Source organism: Mesoplodon mirus (genome assembly GCF_964341445.2).
Source record: "Mesoplodon mirus genome assembly, chromosome: 14".
Classification (NCBI taxonomy): Eukaryota; Metazoa; Chordata; class Mammalia; order Artiodactyla; family Ziphiidae; genus Mesoplodon; species Mesoplodon mirus.
The window spans coordinates 739367-763690 of NC_138990.1; the positions used below are offsets into that span (position 1 = coordinate 739367).

Genomic DNA, 24324 nt, shown 5'->3' on the forward strand with positions numbered 1-24324 from the left:
GGAGAATCTTTCAAAACCAAGTAGATGGCTTCCCTGGTGGCACAGTGGTTGAGAGTCTGCCTGCCGATGCAGGGGACACGGGTTCGTGCCCTAGTGTGGGAAGATCCCACATGCTGCGGAGTGGTTGGGCCCATGAGCCATGGCCGCTGAGCCTGCACGTCCAGAGCCTGTGCTCCGCAACGGCAGAGGCCACAACAGTGAGAGGCCCATGTACCGCAAAAACATAAATAAATAAATAAATAAAGTAGAAAATGCCCTTTTAGGAGGTAAATTTCCATTTATTAAGGATATCTCCATTTGTAAGGGTATGTCCCTCTTTGGACCAGGAATTGAAAGATGACTAAATATCAAGAAAAGTTTATTGGGTCTTCCCTGCTGGTCCAGTGGTTAAGACTCCACACTCCCAATGCAGGGGACCAGGGTTCAATCCCTGGTCAGGGAACTAGATCCCACATGCTGCAATTAAGGGCCTGCATGCCGCCACTAAAGATTACACAGGCTGCAACTAAGACCCAGTGCAGCCAAATAAATAAACGTTTAAAAAAAAAAACAAAGCTTGTCAATGAAATAGGCCTGGATGTAAATCTGTGTAACAACCATACCCTTGTTTACTGGGCTTTGACTAATAACATCCCTTAAATGGCTTCCTCCATTCCCTAACATCTTTCTTTTGTTCTCAGCAGAAGATAGCATTTAAGGTAATGGCTTGGGCCATTTCAGGGAGTGACTCAGTTTTCCTGGGTATCTTTCAAGTATACAGGAGGTACGCATGGTATATATTAAACTTCTGATTGTTTTCTCCAGTTCGTCTCTTTTTCATTACAAGGGAGATCTCAATAAAGAACATAGAAGTGTAGAGGGAAAATTATTTTTCCTCTCATATACATGCAGTGCAATAGTATTCAGAGATATAAAGGAATGGATCATCAACCCATGCAAATATATATAGATAGATATAGATGCAACTAACACGTACATTGCTAAGTGAAAGAATCCAGTCTGAAGTGCTACACACTGTATGACCTCATTTATATGACATTCTAGAAAAGGTAAAACTGACACTGGTAAACAGTTTAAGGAATATGTGGTAGAAATAGTCCATATGATACTTTAGTGGTGAATACCTGTCACTATGCATTTGTCTACACCCACAGATTTTTACAACACAACAAGTAATTTACAATCTATTCAAACTTAGCTACTTAGGATATGGGAGTGTCAAAGCCTGGAATACAGAATGTAACAAAGAATCTAACTGTTTCAGAAATGTATGGAAAAACTCACTGTTGGTAGTGGGACAAATGGGCTGACCTAAGTTAACTTTGGAAATGTACAGAATCTGTAGGCCAAAGACAAAATGTGCCATACATACACAGTGGACTCTAAGTTCTTTCCCATGAGGGGTAGTAGCTAACAGTACTGAAACTACTATATCAGTAATCGAATGGAACAAGCACTGAATTTAATAAATGACAAATGGTGGAAGCCAGGTTTCTTACCACTGGAGTGGGATGTTACAGTCAAACAAAGGGAAAAGGTTACGATATCCATGTCATAACAGATCCGGTTGGAGACATCGGTATAAACTATCTTTAGCCCACACATAGTTCCACATGGATATCTTTATAATTATGTGTATATGCATAGGCTGGGATACATGCATGTATTTCTATGTACTGTCAGCTGAGCATATTTAGCTCCCACATGTAAGTTTTTAATACCATTCTCTAATAAAAGGAACAAGGGCTCTTTGAAGAAAGGGCTGATGCTAGGACTGAGACAGTAAATATATGAAGCAGCGTAATCTTAAAATATCAGAAAGTAAAGAAGTACCCAAAATTTTAAAAACCCACAAAAGAAAAATTATGTAAAATGAAAACAGGAGCAAATGGAAAAAGCTCTCAACAGCCAAAGCAAGAATGAACTAAGCAGTCTAATAATGTAGTGCTGGATTATAAACAAAAGTTTACAGTAATCATTCACATGTCCAAATTGGTAAAAATAAATTACATAGTTTTCAATGAATGGTGTTAAATAGAAATCTCCTATGCACAAAGCTTCTAAACAATTCATATAGACACTCAGCTGTAACACCTCTCTCCTCAAGTGTGGCTTCTGCATTATGACTTCCTCCTAAATAAGACACACAGGATGGACATGGGAAAAAAATTAACCTGTGGGAAAACTTGACAAACACTACATCAGCTAGGTGACCAAAGTTAAGAATATAAGTGAGAAGTTTCCTTAAGAGCCTGTCCTCTTGATATATAGTGAAGAGGAAGCACTTCACCTCTGTGATCTGCTTTTACAAAGCCAAGTCTAACCACGACAAAAACACCAAGCAAATCCCAGTGCCCGGCAGTCTATAAAATACCTGACCAGTCCTCCTCCACACTGTCAAGGTCATGGAAACAAGGAGAGTCTGAGCAACTGTCAAAGCCCAGAAGAGACTAAACAGACATGATGACCCCATGTCCTTTGAGACCCTGGAACAAGGAAAGGTATAACAAAGGGAACGTGAATAGGGACTTCAGTTAATAGTAAAGAATCAGTATTTGTTCATTATTTGTCATGATTCTGTAGAAAATTAGACAGGAAAAAGTAAACGTCAAATAAGAGAAAACTACTGTAACAAACCGGAAACCTAGAGGAAAAGGGGGATTTCTTTGTAAAAACACATTACCAAAATGGTCCCTAAATTAAGGAAAACACAAAAAGGCCAATTAATCACTGAGGAACCTCTTCCTCTACTGGTTATCCTATCACTCTTCCAGGGTTTCCCTCTCCTGGGACAGGGAAGGAGCAGGGACAGAGATGTCTGGCAGCTCCCCTAGTATATGACCCCACCCAGTGTCTTCACCTCCTCCAGCCACGCCTACCCAGTGAGGACACCTGAGGAAGGATCAGGGATTATTGACTCAGATGTATCAACCAGGACTTTTTCTTTTCCCAGCGACTGGACACACTTACGGAAGTAAAATAAATTAGTATTTATTGTAAGGGTAGAAATACATTAATACTTGCAAGTGACAAGTTGAAGAATGGGTTTGGACCTGGCAGGTCCAGCGGCTCACACTGTCTCAGTGTGATCTTGCTTCTCTCCAAAACTTTGTCCCGCTCAGTGCCTTTGGGGGACCCCATTCACAGGCACAGGCTCTCTCACTGCCCTTGGGCCAACAACAGTTCTAGGCTGACAACCACTCACCATCCATTTTCCGAGAAAGAGTTTCTCCTTTTCTTGGATTCCAAAAAGTCATGGTTTTAAATGCCTTTGATCTGGCTTGGGTTGCATTCTCATCCTTGACCCAACACCAGAAGATGGAAAATGGGACTGGCTAGATGTGGGTTGTAAACCCTTCTTCGAGCTGGGTGGAACATGGGGTCATCCTTCTGCAACTGTTTGGACTGGAAGCAGGTGAGATGTAATTCCCAAAGGAAAACTGAGGCACTTGGGCCTGAGAACAGATGTTGGCTGGGAGAAAGCAACAGATTCTAAGTCAATGACAGCTCACTGCACAGCACAGAATCTGACACAAAAGGAAGAAAGGGGTTCACTTAGGGTCAGGGGCTGCAGCTATGTATCCAGTGCTCTTACTGTCCCTCCCAAGACTGCAAGAAGTTCTTTCACTTGCTGAAAAGTCAGGATCATTGGTGGTGGTAAACTCAAGTCTCTTTCCTTGGGCATCAGGTCCTCACATCTCAGAGGCTGGCCCAGAACAGCCCATGTGCCCTCAGAAGACCCACAGACCTCATTCCTGCCCCTGAGATGTGGGATCCCGTGAGTTATGCCATCTCCCTGGCCATATTAACTACCCATCCCTGAAAAACAATACTGCTCCTTTTCCAGTTTCTTCTCTCTCCTTTTCTAAGGGAAGAAACCAAATGCTAGGGTGGTAAGGAAACTCTTGTGCAATGAAGTAACGAGAGGCTCAAGAATTATTCCATGCCATGGAACCCATAATTGGCAGGCTTCCAGAGGCCACATGGATGCATATGGCTCTCCAAGACAATGGCAGTGTCAGTGTAAACCTCCCACTGGGAGGTCCAGGTGCTTCCATATCTTTGATTCTTAATGAATATGCATGTCAAAAGTTTCTAACGACTGAAAGGACAAAGGATTGCAGGGCCATGGTCTACTGTATGGGTGTTGTGTCAGGGACACACTCCAATGTTTAGAGGATTATTACTTCTCTTGGCAGCCTATGAGGCTGTGAGCGGGAGGCCTTTTTCTCAGCCACATGCATGTTAGTAGTTGAAACTTCTCAAAGAAATGTCTACACTGCCCAGGTAGCTCTTGAATTGCCCAGCATCATGGTCAGCTCCGTAACTGTACATGAGGGCCTGACAATGCCCAGGCTGGACTGAGCTAGAGGACCACAGATGCCTGCCTGGATAGTCAGAGGTCAAAGGCTGTCCTGCCTGAGACTTGATCATCTATTCATGCCCACTCAGATGGAACAAAGGATGCCTCCAGGGCCAGGAGGGCCCCACCAGCCCTTAAGAAGGCAGCATCTGGGGGCTGGCAGGTCACTGCACCCAGTCCTGTATAAATCCACACGTGTCCGCTGAGTGTCCTCCTGTCTTGGCTGTGCTGGAACCTGGGGCTGCCCAGACAGAGTAGGGCCAGCATCACCCTTCCCAGGTAGGAGGGCAGAAGGAAACCATGCATGACTTCTGACACCCTCCCCAATCCTTGACAGAGGTTGAGTTGGATAAGAAACAGTCCGAGACAAGAACAGACATTTCATTCTTCTCTCAGAGCCCAGGACTGGGGGAAGGGATTCCAGAAAACCAGTTATTGACCTCAGCTCCCTGACTCCTGTTTGACCCTGGGCAAGTCCTATCCATTCTGGAGGCTTCAGAGAGAAAGAGAGGGGAGGGCAATGAGGGCCAATTGTGCTTAAACCTAACTCTAACCTTTACCCTAAGAACCCTAACCTCTAACCGTAACCCCCTAACAACCCTAGCCCCAGACCCCTAGACCCTTGCCCCGACCCCTAAACTCTAACCCCCGACCCTTTAGCCACAGCCCTCTACCAGGATGCTCCAACAATGACCCCTAACCCTAAACTGTGACCCCTGAACCCTCACACTGACTCAAACCTAGGCCTAAAGCCTGGCCTAGTGGGTACCGAGGGATGACTGTATGAACTCTCAAACAAACCAAGGAATTAAATCTTCCTGACCATGAATTTAGCAATGGTTTCTTAGATTTGACAGTAAAGCATAAGAAATGAAAGAAAAAAATAGATAAATTGGATTTCCTCAAAATTACAAACCTTTGTGCATCAAAAGAGGCTATCCAGAAAGGAAGAAGACAGCCCACAGAATGGAAGACAATATTGGCACATTCTATATATGATAAGACTCTTTACCTAGAATATACCCAGGACTTTTCCAACTCATCAACACAAAGACAACAGCATTTTTGAAACAGACAAATGGCTGCATGGACTGCTCTCCAGGCAAGACATACAAATGGTCAACAAGGACATGGAAAGATGTCAAACGTCAGTAGTCATGATGAAAATGCAAATGAAAGCCACAGTGTGATGCCCCTTCACACACACTAGAATAAAAATAAACTTTAAAATCAATTTTAAAATATATAAATAAAAATAACAAATGGCAGCAATGCAGAGAAATTGGAACCCTTAAAAGTTACTTGTGGAGATGCACAATGGTGCAGTCTATGCGTACAAACCTTTACCATTTACTTAAAAATATAAAATATAATTACCATGTGGTTCAACAACTCCACTCCTAGATATATACCAAAAAAATGGAAAACAGGCATTCAAACAAAAACTTGTACACCAATTATTCATAGCACTGTTCACAATAGCCCAAGGTAGAAAAGATTTAAATGTCCATCAGCAGGTAAACGGATAAGCAAAATAAGGTAGATTCATAAGCTACATTATTCTGTCATATAAAGGAATAAAGTAAAATTATACAGCTGCTGTGGAAAACTGTATGGTGGCTCCTAAAAAACATGGATGTGATCCCTTGATTCCACTCCAGGGTGTACACCCAGAATATTAGAAAGCAAGGGCTGGAACAGACATTTGTACCCCATATTCATAGCAACGTTATTCACAATAGCCAAAAGGTGGAAGCAACACAACACATCCTTCAACAGATGAATGGATAAGTACAGTGTAGTATATACACAATGGAATATGATTCAACCTTTAAAACTAAGGTAATTCTCACACATGCTACAATGTGGATGAACCTTGAAGTCATTATGCTAAGTGAAACCAGCCAGACACAAAAAGGACAAATGTTCTATGATTCCACTAGTATGAGGTATCCAGATAAGTCAAACTCAAAGACAAAGTAGAATAAGGTTGCCAGGGGTTGAGATGAGTTCGTGTTTAATGGTTACGGTTTCACATGGGGAAAATAAAGCTCTGGAGATGGATGGTGAGGATATTTTTACAACAATGTGAATGTAATTAATGCCACAGAACTGTATACTTACAAATGGTTTAAATGGGGCTTTCCCCATGGCACAGTGGTTAAGAATCTGCCTGCCAATGCAGGGGACACGAGTTCAAGCGCTGGTCCTGGAAGATCCCACATGCTGCAGAGCAACTAAGCCCGTGAGCCACAGCTACTGAGCCCTCGTGCCACAACTACTGAAACCTGTGCGCCTAGAGCCCGTGCTCCGTAACAAGAGAAGCCACCGCAATGAGAAGCCTGCACACAGCAACGAAGAGTAGTCCCGCTCGCCGCAACTAGAGAAAGCCTGCGTGCAGCAACAAAGACCCGACACAGCCAAAAAAAATAAAATAAAATAAAATAATTTTTAAAAAGTTTTTAAAGAATGATTTAAATGGTAAATGTTATGTGTTTTTAATCACAATGGAAAAAATGAATGAAATAATGATCAATGTTACAATGTGGATAAACACTGAAAACATCCTAAGTGAAAGAAGCCATACAGAAAAACCACCCAGATCATGCTCATCTTGTACACTTTAAACCCAGCAAGGTTTTTTAAGTGAGGAAAAGCCCCAGTGATGGTTCCAAGAAAAGAAAACTGGATTCGAATAGAAAAATACATTTCCACAAAGCTGGGGCAGCTGGTGAAAGTTGAAGCAGGTCTGTAGATAGGATTATAATGTGGAAACCATAATTATTCCTCATTTGGGGGTTATGTGCTCGTTCCCTGGGAGAGTGGCCCTCCTACTCTCACAGGGTAAAACAAACTGGAGTATTTTGTGAATGTGGAAAACTTTATACTGCTATTTAAAGTTTTTTATACACTTGAAATTTACTAGAAAATAAAGTACTTATCAAAACAGCCATGTCATACCATGCCAGAAATACAGACAGAGCTATAGGGACTTGCCTGGGGGCGCGGTGGTTAAGAATCCAACTGCCAATGCAGAGGACATGGGTTCAAGCCCTGGTCCAGAAAGATAACACATGCTGCGGAGCAACTAAGCCCGTGCATCACAACTACTGAGCCTGTGCTCTAGAGCCCGTGAGCCACAACTACTGAAGCCCGAAGCCTAGAGCCCATGCTCTGCAAGAAGAGAAGCCACTGAAATGAGAAGCCCATGCACTTCAACGAAGAGTAGCCCCAACTTGCTGCAACTACAGAAAGCCCACGTGCAATAACAAAGACCCAACAGAGGCCAAAAAACTTAATTAATTAAAAACAATAGAGCTCCAGAGCATACAGCACTTCCACTCCTGGGTGTACATCTCGGGAGAACCATAAACCCATAGGACACAGGCACTTCAACTATTAGTGCAGCCCTTTTGCAGGAGCCTCGACTTAGAAACAATATAAATGTCCTTGGAAGGAAAAAATGGATAAAGAAGATATGGTACTTATGTACAATGGAATATTACTCAGCCATGAGATCAATGAAATAAGGCCAGTTGCAGCAACTCAGGTGAACTTAGGTACAATCATTCTAAGTGACATAAGTCAGACACAAAAAGACACTTAGCATAAGATATCACTTATAGGTGGAATCTAAAAATGGCTACACATGAACTAAATTACAAAAGAGAGTCACACATTTAGAAAACAAACTTAAGGCTGCTAAAGGGGAAAGGTGGGGTGGGGCGAGGCATAAACCAGAGGGTTGAAATGAGCACAGATAGGGTTCCAAAGACCAAATAGGTAATTGACAAGACCTACTCTATAGCTCAAAAAACTAGACTGGGCACACTAGTCACCATAAAAGAATATATACGACTGGTAAGAATCTGAAAAAGAATTTATGGATGTCTCTCTGTAAGTGAATCAAGTGGATGTGCAGCAGCATTGAAAATCAGCTATACCCCATTATAAAAATAAATTACAAAAAAAAAAAAAAAAACCAAGGAGAAACTGTTACAAAATTCATTCAGGGGCTGTGATGAAACCTGCATTGACCCCATCTAGATCTACAGTGAAACGGGACAAGAGCAGAGGGCTCCATCTCTGTCTTTACGTTTACAGTCTAATGCGAGCTCAAGTCATTTTACCTCTGTTCATACACTGCTGATTATGTTCAACAAATCACGAAGATATCGGTGTTTTATATTTACTATTTGGTGCTTGAGCTGGAGTAGCAGGCAGCGCCTTGAGGATATTAATCCTGGCTGAGCTATGCTAACCTGGAGCACTACTTGGAGATGCCCAAATCTTTAACGTAGTCATAACAGTCCCTGCACTTGTAATAATTCTCTTTGTAGTTGTACCCATTACACTGCAGGGTGCAGAAACTGACTTGGGCCACTAATAACTGGGACACCTGAGGTAGCATTTCCCCAAATAAATCGTGTAAACTTTTTTTTTTTTTTTTTTTTTTTTTTTTTCTTTTTGCGGTATGCGGGCCTCTCACTGTTGTGGCCTCTCCCGTTGCGGAGCACAGGCTCCGGACGCGCAGGCCCAGCGGCCATGGCTCACGGGCCCAGCCGCTCCGCGGCATATGGGATCCTCCCAGACCGGGGCACGAACCCGTATCCCCTGCATCGGCAGGCGGACTCTCAACCACTGCGCCACCAGGGAGGCCCTCGTGTAAACTTTTGACTACTTCCCCCATCATTCTTACTCCGACTCATATTACCAATAGTAGAAGCTGGTTCTGGTACAAGTGGAACTGTATATTCAGCTCTAGCCTGCAATCTGGCCCACGCAGGAGCCTCTGTCGACCTAACCATTTCCTCCTTACCTTTAGCAGGTGTCTCTTCAATTCTTCGTGCTATTTCTTGTATTACTATAGTCTTTAATCCAAAACCAGCAGTCAAATCCCAATACCAAGCGCCATTATTTGTTTAGTCTTCCCTAACTATAGCCATATTACTATAATTACCACTCTCAGTCCAAGCAGCCAGAATTGCCAGACTGTTAAGAGATAGAAATCTCAACACTACATTCTTTGACCCTGCAGGAGGAAACCGAATCCTATAGCAACACCTAGTTTGATTCTTTGGTCACCCTGAAGTGTGTGTATTCATGGCCTACCAGGGTTTGTTATAATTTCACATATCATTACATACGATTTAGGACAAAAACTGTCTTTCAGCTATTTGGGAATATTATGAGTCATGTCCACTGGCCTTTTAGGATTTCTCTGTGGGCCCATCTTATATTTACCATAAGGATAGCTGTCGACTCAGTAGCATACTTTGCATCAGCTACCATAATTACTTCTATCCCTACAGGAGTAAAAGTATCTAGCCGATTAGAAACTCTTTATTTAATTTTTTAATTTTTTTATTTTTGGCTGCGTTGGGTCTTCGTTGCTGCGCACCGGCTTTCTCTCGTTGCGGTGAGCGGGAGCTACTCTTCCTCGCCATGCGCAGGCTTCTCATGGCGGTGGCTTCTCTTGTTGCAGAGCACAGGCTCTAGGCATGTGGCCTTCAGTAGTTGTGGCTCACGGGCTCTAGAGGGCAGGCTCAGTAGTTGTGGCGCACGGGCTTTTTGCTCCGCGGCATGTGGAATCTTCCTGGACCGGGGATCAAACCCGTTTCACCTATATTGGCAGGCCAATTCTTTACCACTGCATCACCAGGGAAGTTCCTGATTAGCAACTCTTCACGGAGGTAATATTATATGAGATCCCACTCTATTATGAGTTTTAGGCTTTATTTTCCTTTTTACAGTAGGTGGTTTGACAGGAATCATCTTAGCCAACTCATCCCCAGACATTGTCCTCCAGGATACATACTATGTAGTAGCACACTTCCATGACGTAGTGTCCATGGGAGCAGTCTTCACTATTATAGGAGACTTCCTACACTGATTCCCACTATTCTCAGGTTACACAGTTAACTCAGCAGTAGCAAAACTCACTTCACAGGTATATTTGTAGTAGTAAATATGACTTCCTGCAGCACTTTCTTGGCCTCTCAGGGAGGTTACTACATTCCTCTGAGGCACACACAACATGAAATATTTTGTCTTTAGGCTCATTCGTCTCAGTAGCAGCAGTAATGCTAATAATCTTCATACTGTGAAAACCATTTGTGTCCAAACGAGAAGTCTCAGCAGTGGAAACTGCTGCTCCTAACCTAGAATGGTTGCACGGATGCCCTCCACCATATCCTATATTTGAAGTCCTACCTATGTAAATGTAAAATAAGGTAGGACTCAAGTCCTTTTCAAGCAGTTTGAAGCCAACAGCATAACAATTATGTCTTTCTCAATAAATGAGATAAAAGTAAAAAGTGATGTAAAATTTTCAAAGTGAAATCATAGGCTAAAATAGTGTATATCACGAAGGCATATCAATTTCATCTAAGCTCTCAAGATACAACATCACCGATTATGGAAGAACTTTTACATTTTCATCACACACATTAATAGTGATTTTTAAAAGAAGTTCTCTAGTCTTCTATATTATTTCACTAATATTGACAATTAAACTAACTCATATATGTACAATAGATGCACAGGTAGAGAAAATTTGAACATTTTACCAGCCATTATTGTAATCTTAGCTGCTCTATCATCATTGTGAATCCTTTACATGATACATGAAATCAATAACTCTTCCCAAAGCATAAAAACTATGGGTCAGTAATGATACTGATGCTACAAATACACAGATTAAGAAGATTTAAATGTTGACTGCTCTGTAATCCCCACATCAGAGCTAAAACCAGGAGAATAGTGATTAATAGAAGTCAACAACCTAGCACTATAGAGATAGTCATTGAAGATTAGTTTCATCTGAAATTGTTGTACACTCCTGAGCTGTTCCTTCTCAGGCCTAAAAAGAGCTGCTATCCCAGGATGCCTAAATTAAAGAATCCTAATACAGACAGGACCAGGCCTATGTTGTGGACAAGAGAGCTCGTTTTCCTGAGGTCAAAGACAGGACAGAGGGATATGGCTGAGATATGGGGTGAATCTGGAGCCCATGGGGATGCACCCTCCAAGCTCCAGGATAGGAATGGGGCCTCTGGGGTCCCAGGCCACCCACCACGCCCTCCCGAGCAGCATCTTGGCAACATTCGCTGTCAGTGATGAGGCAGCCCTAGCACTTGTCACGCCCCAATGCTGTGTCCTATGTGGGTCCCATGCTGTTGGGACCACACCCACACTCTGCAGGTCCACGCTGCAGGGTCCTTCCTGCCTCAGGAGTAAAGACCCCACAGCAAGCAGTTTCCTCCCCAACCAGCAGGAGGAGGGGAGGAGAGCAGGGGCACCAGGGGAATCTCACTCAGACAGCACCCCAGGGGTGCCAGCGGGAACAGTGATGATGCAGATGAGGCACAGACCAAGAGATGGATCCAGAGGACCCAAAAGGCAGCTGGTCAGGTCCTGGCTCATCTGCACCCCAGACACCTTTGTCCCTCATACAGCCCCTTCCTCATACACCCTCTCCTTAAATGCAGATTCTTCAGATGCAAACAGGCAGAGCTTCAGGCTGAAAGTCAGCTCTTCCAAAGTGACCCCTCAGCAAACACGGCAGGATTCCACTCCAGTGGGTGCCCTGGAGTCCACAACTCAGGGACTGAAGTGGATATCGGTGCCAGGGGCAGTGGGAGAGAATGGGGAGTGAGACGTTCGTGGTTGTGGAACTTTGGTTTTGCAAGATGAAAAGTCCTAGGAATGGTGGTGATGGCTCCACGAGAAAGTGAATAGATCTGATGCCTCAGAAACGTGCACTTAAAATGGTGAAGATGGTAAAGGGTATGTGACGTGTGTTTTATTTCACTTAAAATAAATTCTTAAAATAATGTCTTGTTCACTGTGATTCCATTTCGACTCCCCTTCATCACAGATGTCGGAGGCCCAGACACAGTCCACTACCTTAGGGGCCATCACGGTACCCTCACATGGCACATGGGAGACCATTCTTAGGGGGGGCTAGTCTGTGCTCACCTGACCTCTGTCCAGGGGGACCCAGGCAGTGGTGACCCCCATAGATTAGACATATGATATGATATGTTATTAATATGATACCACCAAGCATTGTCACTCACCAGAACACAGAGCAGCAACCCACTCAAACATGCCTGACCTCACATGAATGTGAGAAGACTAAGAGAAGAAAAGGTACCACAGGTTAATCAGGTCAACACCCTTAATGCAGAGGTTGGAAATCTCAAAGGGGAAAAGACACACTGCAGGCAAAGAGCACATATGGGCTCTCCCCGTACATGTGATCCTGACCCATGCAGATGTGGTGAGAGCCACACAGTCCCCACACTCTTTACCTGGGGTCGCACGTCCACACTCACCACGGTGACCCCACCTCCCTAGACCCTGCACCTAAAGTCACACGTTCTCTCTCAACAGGTGACCCCTCCTACCCAGACCTCTCCACCTGAGTCACATGTCCACAGTCCCAGGGTGAACCGCCCTCCCCAGACTCCCCCAACTGGGCTCACACGTGCACAGTCTCCAGGGTGACCTCACCTCCCCAGACCCTGCACCTGGGGTGACATGTCCCCTTGGTCAGGACACCATGGCTCTGCTGGTGGCTCCCCTCATGTGGAAACAAGCTGTGTTCCTGGGGCCTCCTGGGATGGGAGAATGTGGCAGGTGGGTCTCCTCTCCCCACACTTGTCCCAGAGAAGTCCTCCTCTTTTCAGTTTGATTCTGTTGATTTTACCTGTTTTTAAAGCTTTCATGCTAAAGTTGAACACACTACTTGGTTCTGGCAGGCTCAGTCCTTTCTTGTCTCACATGCTTGTTGAGATAACTCACAGGACAGCAGGGCTGAAAGCAGAGGGGCAGCTCTGGACGCTTCTGAGTAGGGACGGTAGAATGGAAGGAGAGCTCAGCAGCAGCCTCAGCTGTTACCCATCGGGCTTTTGCCCGATCTGCGTGCCCTGCAATCAATTCACCAGCTAAACCTGCCTCCCTACGCCCCATGCACGTGCTGGTGAATTGGAATTATTGCCAGGTAGCCCTCCTGTGGATTCTCCACGAGCCCCAGGGAAGGTGAACCTTACAGGGATTAAGACTAAGGCCCCGACCAGAGCACTGACCCTTGGGAGGACCAAGTAACCACACTCAGAAGAGAGGCTGTTACTTAGAGAAGCCCACCTCAGTTCCAGACCCCAGACATTTAAGCACTCACCTTCAGATGCAGGCACGGAGCTTCCCAGTCCTGAGGCCAGGCCGGGTTTCTACCCAGGTTCCCATAGTCCTAGCGTACACAGAACATGGTCAGGCCTAAATCTTCTTCTTATAGACAACACATGGTCAGCTCTGAACATAATCAGTAGAAAGGACATGCAGAGGTCTAAATCTACCATGTAGACAGAACTTGACCATGTTTAAACTAGCTTAGGGCTGATCTCATAGGAGGTACAGATCACACACATGTGTCTCTCATCTTTGGACACCCACATCAGGAAACTGAACAAAATCTTTGTCATTAAACATTTCAACAGGCAAAACAGAAATGTTACCAGTTTCTCTGGCCACCTGATGGTCAGGATCCATGGGTGAGCCATGAACTTCTAATGGATGAATGGAGAAGAAAAACATGGTCCATCAATACAAGGGAATGTTATTCAGCCTAAAAGGGAAGGCAATTCTGACACAGGCTGCAGCAGGGATGAACCTTGAGGGCATTAATGCTCAGTGATGTAAGCTAGACACAAACAAACAAACAGTGCTTGATCCATTCATACAAGGCCCCTAGAGCAGTCGGAAACATAGAGACAGAAAGTAGGATGGTGAGTGCCAGGGGCTGAGGGAGGGACAATGGTGATTGAGTGTTTAATGGGGACTGTTTCAATTTTGCAGGATGAAAAAATCCTGGAGGGCGATGGTGGTCAAGTTTGCACAACAGTGAGAATTACTTCTGGACCCTGAAATGTGCACTTAAAAATGGTTAAGATAGTAAAGTTTATGTTTTGTGTATTGGACCACAATTTTTAAAACTTAAAAAAAAAAAACAACAGGAAGTAGTCCGTGAATAACACAAGATGCACAACTTCACTAACAACTGAGGGATTAAAACCGTAAGAAAACTACTGTGCACACACCTACCAGAATGGCAGACATGAAGACACAGTATCAAATATCAGCAGGATGTGGAGCAATGGAAAGCCTGGTGCGCAGCGGGGGGTGCAACCACTTCTGAAACAATCGGGCCTCAGAGAGCGAAGTCCGTGCACACAGACCCACAGTGTTCCTCCCAGGTGAACACAACCCCCCCAGCCCTGCACCAGGACACACGGACATGGACTCTGCAGCCACAGGAGCCAAACCTGAAAGAACCTGAAGACCATCACAAGCAGATGCAGAAATGAACCATGCACGCTCCTATGAAGGAATATTCCACAGCAATGGAGTACATTTTGCTTAAAGGCAGTAAAACTATAAAAAATTATTAAAAAAAAAAAAACTATATTCACAAGATGAAAGAATCTATAATTCTGGCACCTAAGGATTGTCGAATGCTCCTAAAAATAGATTGTTGTGGAAACGTTTATTATAAGGAAATTAACATATTCTCTAGGAAGGACGGGGTGAATGGGCCTGCTACATTTTCTACATTGAAGACATATACAGGTTTTGATTCTACTTCTGTTAACTCAAGTGGGGCTTCATTGGATTTCTGCTACTGCGGAGACAATCAAATTCTGGGTAGGGGTCAGGAGAAAACTAGTCATAGGCGTTCTCATGTAATAATTACTGTTGAAAGTGTAAATGATCCATTTATCAGTAGGACTGAGAATACAATAACTGCTACATTACTTCATATGAGATTGTGTGTGCTACTGTCCCTAGGGCTCCAGTGAGTGAGTATTTTGAATGTGAAGCTCACCCAGATCTGAGAATGGAATAAATGGCTAGGTGTGATATGGCTAATATAAATAATATGCCAACATTTATATTAATTAGTGGGTAAGATATGGGAAGAGGAATTCATGTTTTGAGAGCCAGGGTTAAGGTTAGCATTGGGGCAATAATATATAAATTGATGATGTTGATGGACATAGTGGTTCTTTAATAAGTAATTTGTATGCCTCAGCAATGGTTTGTAATCATCCATGGGGGCTGAGGATTGTTGGCCCTTTCTGGATTTGTATATAGCCTAGGATTTTCCATTTAATTAATATGAGGAATGCTATGGTGAATTAAATTGGGTCATTTGTGAAAGAATGTTGATTATAAACATATCCTTAGGAAGAGGACTTGAACCAGTGCAGATCAAGGTTTCAGTTTTACATAATTACTGGGTTCTGCCACCGTAACAAACCCTGTTCTACAGTAGGGTATGTATAAATTAATTGAATGTAGATTATATCATCATTTAGTTTCCAGACATTTTGTAAAGTAAGCCGTAATGCTCTTGTCCTTTCCTACTGGCAGAAATCTGCAATAGACAGAAAGCAACCAGGATGACTCCAGTCTGAACTCAGATCACGTGAGACTTTAATCGTTGAACAATTAAAAGCAGTTATACCATTGAAATGTCGTGATCCAGCATCAAGGTCATAAACCATATTGCCGCTATGAACTCCAGAATACAATTACACTGTTATCCCTAGTAAAACTTGTTCTGTTGATCAGTGTTTTAGAACAGGTGATAAAGCATTTTGACTAGTTGGTCTAAATTTTGAGGTGGTTGCTTCTCCAAAAAATAAATGACACACGGGCCCAAGGCGCACCAGCTTCAGTAGTTGTGGCACACAGGCTCAGTAGTTGTAGCCCACTGGCTTAGTTGCTCTGTGGCAAGTGGGATCTTCCCAGACCAGGGATCGAACCCGTGTCCCCTGCATTGGCAGGCGAATTCTTAAGCACTTCATCACCAGGGAAGTCCCAGAATTTCAGTCTCCCTTTTAGTATACCTTAAGCCCAAAGAATCCATGGAGAATTGTTACAGAAAATAAGACAATAAAATATTGTAAGGACTGTAACAGAAGCATATAGTACACAGTTCATATAGACACAGCCCAAGCAGTTACAAAGTATATTAAAAGGGAGGCTGCAATTTTATTTTATTATTTTTATTATTTTTTAACATCTTTATTGGAGTATAATTCCTTTACAATGATGTGTTATTTTCTGCTTTATAACAAAGTGAGTCAGTTATACATAAGCATATGTTCCCATATTTCTTCCCTCTTGCATCTCCCTCCCTCCCACCCTCCCTATCCCACCCCTCTAGGTGGTCACAAAGCACCGAGCTGGTCTCCCTGTGCTATGTGGCTGAGGGAGGCTGCAATGTTAAAAGAATAAGATAAATTATACCCACAAACTCCCAATCTTTCCTGAAACGTTGCAATCTGGAACCCTATTGTAGGAAGCAGAAGATTCCAGGAGACATTCTACAAATGAAGGACTCTAAACCCTGTGGTTGGATAAGGAATTCTGGAAGGAAGGTATCCTCACCCGAGGAGAGCAGGTTCCTATACTTGTCTAACATCACATACCTGGACAGTTCCCACTGATCTTGGTCCAGGCATTGCCTGTCCTCTTGAGAGAAAACTATGGCCATATCCTGGAATGTCAGCAGTCCCTGAAATTAAAAGTACACATACCGTGTGGCCACGGGAAGAGTTCATAATGTGACCCAAGAAGAAAAGAGCAAGTTAAGAGGACTGGTCTTAATTTAGAAGAGTGTCTTCAATTACCCACTAATATATATATATATATATATATATTTTTACAAAGTAAGTTTCTCTATCTTATTTCTAACTACAAGAAAAGAGTGTGGCATGTGATCCACAAAACCAGTATAGAGACTATACTTATCTGGAAAAGAAATGATAAAATGATGGTTTCAACACAGGCATATGCATTTTTGAGTGTTTTATTTATATCAAATTGGATAAAATGTGTGTATTTCTCAGACAGAAAAGACGTGTCGAAGTAGAAATGTACCTTTCAACTATTCATGGGTACACAAGGACACTGGGGAGATTGTAAAAGTTCAGATTGTGATTCAGTAGGTCCGGTGGGCCTGAGTTCTATTTTTTTAACAAGCTCACTTTTAACTAGTGATGCCACAGTCTCTGATTCATTAACGACAATTGTGAATAGCAGAGACATAATTAGAAAGGTAAAAATTCATATTTAATTTTGAACTTAAAGTGTCTTATGGATTTTACACCTTTAATAGGATAGTAAGCACAGCAGCAACAATCATTTGTGAATATTTACTATAGACCGTGTATCTTTCTAACTTTGTAGTGTAGGACTCCAGGAAAAATGCCTGGGCTGCGGTCACAGTGGGCGGGGCCCCCAGGCCGGGCCGCCCCTCCAGGACCCCCGACGGGGCCCTGCGCTCCTGGCGGCTCCCTCCCCCGGCGCCTCCGTCCCTCCCAGAAGGCCTCGGGGCAGAGCGGTCCCACCCGCTGCGCCCAGAACGGAGCCCGCGTTTCCGCAGAGCTGGAGCTCCCGGCTCGGGGTCTCTTCCCTCCGCCTTCACGGAAGTGCCCCGGAGCCCGCGGCGAGGGCGGCCTCACTGACGCTGCCGGCTCTGGAGGGGCCCCGGAGGCCGAAGCCGCGACAGTCGTGCGGACGGCGGGCCGGGTAAGTGGGCGCCGACCCTCCGCCTGGTACGGTGCCCTGGCGGCAGGGCAAGACCAGCTTCTGAGGGGCAGGGGTTTGCTGCCACCCGCCGCTGCTGTGCAGAAAGGGCGGCCCCCAGCGTCTGGTCCCGGGAACTTCGGTCCCTCCTCTCGCCCCTGCCCTCGGCCTGGCTCGCGGGGCCTGGGGGGCGTGGGGAGGGGGTCGGCCTGAGTGTCCTGAGGGGAAACGGGGCAAGGGAGGCGCAGGGCCCGGCTGCAGCGTCAGCGCGCCTCCCCCCGACTCCGGGGAAAGCGGCTAAAAACTCCTCCCGAGGCTCGCAGGCCCCTTATTCAGCGGAGTCCCTCTGCCCTCCTTCCTCCCTGAGCTAAAGTACCGGGGGGAGGGGACAGGGCAGGGCACTGGCGCAGGTAATGGGGACCATCAGCAGGTGATTGTTAACTAAGGCAAACCGGCTCTCCCAACGTGAGGAATGCAGCGCTTTTCTTTGTTTGCGGAGATGCCAGAGGCTGGGCCCACTGAATTCCTTCCTTTCATATGCACCTCAGCGCTCTGGGGCCTGCATTCTGTATTTGCATATCCTGAGATCCTCAGGGCTCGCGGCTCACACTGGAGGGCTGCAAGGGCTGATGACTGTGACATCCTTTGTTTACTGAGATGGCAAGAAATATTCCATTTCTCACAGGCTTGAGGGGCACAGAGTGAAAAGGGTAGGAGACTCTCACTCGGCATGTACTTCGGTTTACACGTAGATAATATGTACACTTAACTGTGCTACTGAAGGTTCTCAAGTGCGATCAACTTGTACCACTGCCCTCTATGGATTAACTTCATGAATATCATAAGATAAATGCCTACAGAATTGACTCAATCCATTTAAATAGGATAATGGTCTTTAAAGGAAACATAATAGAAATATAACAACAAACCCCTTACCACTAAAGGCTGGGTCTGGAGCAACCTAAATAAACGTTCCATTGTTAAAATATTGAAAGATGTCTTCAATAGAAATATCAACAAAAATGACAAATGATGAGGGCAGCAGAATGTTGAAATGTTCTATCTTTATCATTAAAGTGGCAGAACATCATGTATTAGTAGGCACTGGGGGCAGAAGATGCCTGATTTTATACCTTTGTCATAGTTTTACAGTTGTTTCAACAAGTAACTTAAAGACCAAATGGAAAGAAAGGAGGTTTGTGCCTGAGATCATGTTGATGTGAAACCAGGGATGGCCACCTTGTCCCAGGTGAGTTAAGTTTACCTGGCAGGTAGACCGCAGAGCTCCTGAGAAGCAAGGGTTGGAATTTTTCTGCTGGGTGCCCCTTAGGTTCTGTGACTTGACTGATTGTGAGTCATGTTTGGGGAAAGACCTGATCACAGGAAAAGGGTGGGGAAGAGTGATTTGGGGAGCAGCTAACAACATGCATCACGGCTCATGGCTTGAATGAATTTTAAAGAAACAGGAAAACAAATGCTTCTTATGGAATCAGAGAATGTCCAGCCGGACAATCCCAGAAAATGAGGAACACCCATCCCATTTTCCAGATGAGCAAACAGAGGGCCAGCAAGGTGAAATCCCTCACCCAAGTTGCACCCGTCTCTCCTCCCCACTACATGGTTCATGAAAGCACGACTTTTCCTGTCGTGATCACTGCTGAACCCCAAAAAGGACCAGGCATCTAGCCGCTGCTCCAGAAATTTTGGTTGACTGTAGGAACAATGCTATTTCTTTCTTTCTCACTCTTATTCAGGATTGTGCCAAGAACTCCCCAGGCTGCAATGTAATTCGATAAATGTAAATATTAATTGAGTTTTGTTGTGATGAGGACTTAGGCTTTGGAGGCAACAGACTTGGTTCAGATCTTGGTTCTGCCACTCAATAGCTGTTTGGCTTTGGGAAAATTACTAAACCTCTCTGAGCTTATTTCCTCCTTTGTAAAGTGGGGATAAATGTATCTGAGCCAGCAGAGCACCTGCATGAGAGATGTGCACTAAATATTGGTCTTTCTCACTCTCCCACGCCATCTCTGTGCTTCCCAGAGAAGTTGTACAGAAGGATATAGTACTTTTTTAAATTAATTAATTAATTAATTGATTTTTGGCTGTGTTGGGTCTTCGTTGCTGTGCGCGGGCTTTCTCCAGTTGCGGCGAGCGGGGGCTACTCTTTGTTGTGGTGCGCGGGCTTCTCATTGCAGTGGCTTCTCTTGCTGCGCTGGTTGTGGAACACCGGCTCTAGGCACACGGGCTTCAGTAGTTGTGGCCTGCAGGTTCACTAGTTGTGGCGCATGGGCATAGCTGCTCCGCAGCATGTGAGATCTTCCCTGACCAGGGCTCGAGCCCATGTCCCCTGCGTTGGCAGGCATATTCTTAACCACTGCGCCACCAGGGAAGTCCAATATAGTACTTTATAAAGAGGGGTTTTAATTGATTTCAGATAGTGTACATGTTTCTTGTAGAAAAGATTTTTCCACTATAGAAACATTAACATGCAATACCACTACAAATGTGGTATTCTATGGGTTAGATATTATCAGTAAATTTTATAAGTAATTGGGCAAAGGCCAAAGCACTAGGTACTGGGGAGTAAGAAGTCTCAAGTCTGGGGTGCCCCCCACCCCAATTTCAAGAGCAGGGTGTGTTTTTCAAATCCATATTTCATCTGGTCTTTGTTGCTCATCCATCCTCTGTGTCTGCCTTTCACAAAAGGCTCAGATCCTCCACTTTCACACACCCCCGGCTGGCTGTGCCCCAGCTCCCGTCCTGGAACCTCTGCACGCATGGGTGTGTCTGCTCTCCCTGGGCCTCACCAGCTTTGCCAGGGAGCTGCTGTATGGTGCACTGGTAGCTGTACCCCAGGGTGCCTGGACCCTTCTGGTACATGAAGTGCACCCTCATCACCATGAGTGCACGCCCATCCCCTTACCTTATATCCTGCCTCTAAGCCAGGCTTGGGGGTGACTAGTGTGCATTCAGCTATGTGAGGTGCTGGGATCAAAGTGAAGTTCCCAACTTCTTAAGTTGCAGGCTTGAGGGGCACACAGTGATTTAAAGTCGGGTCACCTGACTTAAAGGGGGGGCTGGTTGCTTTAAAGCCAGGGCAGCTGACTTAAACCCTGCGTTCCTCCGCTGCAGGACGAGACCAACTTTGGCGCTGCTCGGGTTTGCTCCAAGCCGGCACTGCTGTGCAGGAAGAGCTTCCAGGAGTGCCTTAGCGCGGGGGGACTTGGTCCGTTGTCTTGCCGCTGCCCTCAGAGCGGGACCACCTGCTCTTCTGGAGGAGAATCAGGGAGGGGGAAGTGCAGAGTCCCGGCTGGAGTTGCGGCACCCCTTGTCTGATGGCAGGGAAGGGGGGACGGGGCTGTGTGGTGTCCTGGGGCTGGACTCACAAGGTCGACTCAGCCTCTCAGCCTCCTAACCTCACCCCACACACCCCACAAGAGTCTCCAATAATATGTAATTGTGCCTTAGGTTCTCGGTCTTCAAACTCATACCCAGGCTCCCAGGTCCCTTGATTTAGCCAATTCCTCTGTGCTCTGTCTTCTATTAGATACAGTCCCAGAGGGAGGGGCTGGGGGATGGGACTGGAGGGGCCCCGGCAGCACTGGCCTAGGCTGACTAAAGAGATCCAGGGCCTGCGCTCTCACACATGTGCGAGGACCCTTAAGGCGCAATCGAGGGGGCCAGTTAGAGGCAGTCCTTGTTGCCTCAAGTGAGTATGGATCACCGTCGGGTGGGGAGCATGCTGACCCCTGAGAAGTACTGTTAGAAGGATGTGTTCCTCCCTCGGCTTCAAGGACGTGGGTGGGCTTCAGGGCTCCATTTCCCCTCCAGACCTCCAGGGCTGACTGCACCCCAGCGGCCTTGCAGACCTGGCTTCCTGTCCCAGAACTTGCCAGGCTCCAGGAAGAATCCAGACTGCAGAGATGGTGCTTGAGCACTCCAGCTTAAGAAGTGCTGTCCCTGGGGACACAACAGTGGAGGGAGGAAGGGTGAAGGGAGTAGGGGGGTGGGGTAGGGAGGGGTGGCTGCCCTGGGAGACGTTGAGAGAGAAATATCGCCCCCCACACCCCCTGCCCCCTGCAACTGACTGACCCATTGATGCCATAGGATCTCAGGCCCTTTTAGTCAGAGATGCCTGTTTCTTTACTCCTGTGTTCAAAACTATGCAAAACCAACTTTTCATCCTCTTGCTGCCTTGCCAGGACTTGTAAAGCACTGTTCTTTTGGAGCACTCATTCCCTAAACTGCGGTTTGGAGCTGTCCCAGCTACTTAAAGGTGTTCACCTTAAACTGAGACTAAATCCTACTCTTTTGGAAAAACGTCCTGCACTTCCGAGGAGAGAGATCATGTTTTCTGCCCATTCCTTCTTTCTACTTCCCTCTTAAGAAGCCCTGTGCTCAGAGAGCTTGGTGACTTATTTTTTGCTTGATGTCAAAAAGAAACCTTCCCCATGCACCGCAAAAATCTTTCCTGGAGCATAGGTGTTTCAAAACCATGACCGTGTTTTGCAGTCAGTATACACCGGGTAGACTGCCTAGCTATCCCTCCAAGAGCCAGAGGTGAGCGTAATCAACTTATTTGACTGGATGCCCTTCAAGTTTAGGAAGGTCCCATTCTTATGCCCCAGCAGATAAGACAGGGCCCTGGAGGGCTGTGGCTGTGATTAGATAACTTCTGATGATTTTATTTCCCTTACTGAGCTGCTGCTTCTAGGTTAAATTCATTTTATTACCTGTCCTTTTTTTTTTTTTTTTTTGCGGTACGCGGGCCGCTCACTGTTGTGGTTTCTCCTGTCGTGGAGCACAGGCTCCGGACGCACAGGCTCAGCGGCCATGGCTCATAGGCCTAGCCGCTCCGCGGCATGTGGGATCCTCCCGTACTGGGGCATGAACCTGTGTCCCCCGCATTGCAGGCGGACTCTCAACCACTGCGCCACCAGAGAAGCCCTACCTGTACATTTTTAAAGAAAGACTGAAAAAGTCACTGTAATAGGTCAGGAGTCTGAGCTCAGGGTTAGTCAAAGGTACTCACAGGGAGGAAGGTGGATAAACATAGGTGCGTAAAATAGGAGGGTTGCCAAGTACAGCCAGGACGACCGGGCTCACCGTGCGCACTAATAAAGGCCAGAATCTCCTCATTTATCTCTGGTGGGAAGTTCTGATGGTTTCTCAGGATCAAACTCAAATCATATTCAAACTAGGGGGCTTCCCAGAAGGCGCTGAAGCACCGGCAGAGCCCACCTGCGCTCCCACCTTGGCACTCCAGGATCAGAGTTGGGTTTGGAGATGGGGTTGCTGTAACCCCAAGGAGGTGAGCAGAGAGGAGGAGTTGATTACCGGTCTCCTCTGACTCTCTGGCCCAAATTGCCTGGCTTCACGGGGGGGCAGAGTTTTGCTTTGAGCAACTTATGGGGCACTTCCAGACTGGTGGGGTTGCCTAGTGGCCCGAAAGTCTGACAGGCTGGCTGCGGTGTGACCGCCCTTTGTTTCTTCAGAATCTGTTCATCAGGAGGTGCATGGTTGCGGAAGCCCATTCACCGCCCCCCCCCCCGAGGGTGATGGCACCTTCCCTGGCTGTACCCTATGATCACCAGGTACTTGAAATGAATGCAAGGTTTTTGACTTCAAGGAAGAGCTCACATAACCCCTTCTGCCTCATAATGTGTGGGATTTACTATAATGGAAGGACATTATAAAGAACAGGTAGAAAACTCACCTGTTGGTCTCCATGTAGGAGTTTATTTTGCATGAATCTCTCCTACATGAGTAGATAGCAGAGGTTTATTTTTGTTCCCGTGTGTGTACTTGTGGCAGAGGACGTAGGTATGGTGATTTGAAGCCCTCAAAGAAATATTCTCAGAATTCTCAAGACTTCTCTTGATTGGAACCGAAAGAGACCTGGAAAAGGAGGAAAAGCAAAGGAGGAGGGAGAACGAATGGCTGTTTCTCAGTAAATTCACCTTCCTGGTTGATGTTTCTGTCTTCTCATTTCTTTTAACTTCTATGTATGTCTAATGGAATGATGTAGAAAGGCTGATTTTTATGCTTTAAAAGATTTTACATCACAAAGAAACTAGAAGTGGCTAACAGAACTTATTCACATCAATGTTACATAGAAACTTTGATATTAAATTTGTATACTAAAATGGGTTAATCCAAATTTTCTCTTTCTTTTTGAGTGAATATTTGTAACATATTTTTGTAGATAATAATTTATCCTAGATATACAAAATTGTGAGAATGGGTACCATTTTTCACCACTTAAATGATTTCTTTTAAATGAATAGATCGTACACTTTAAAGGCCAATGTTGTCTTACATGTTGTTTTTTAATTCCTTGATTTCCGAAACTTGTGTTTATT

At 45.3% G+C, this 24324-nt stretch overlaps 1 protein-coding gene across 1 annotated transcript in view; it reads left to right on the plus strand.

The window, feature by feature from the left end:
• Positions 1-17638: 17638 nt before the first annotated feature.
• Positions 17639-24324, plus strand: part of LOC309815915 (uncharacterized protein) — a gene marked incomplete at its 5' end in the record, with an annotated part of 89874 nt that continues 83188 nt past the window's right edge. Inside the window, one exon of the mRNA XM_082642997.1 lies at positions 17639-17962. Within this exon, the coding sequence (XP_082499123.1) occupies positions 17639-17962 (324 nt within the window). The remainder of the gene's footprint in view (positions 17963-24324) is intronic.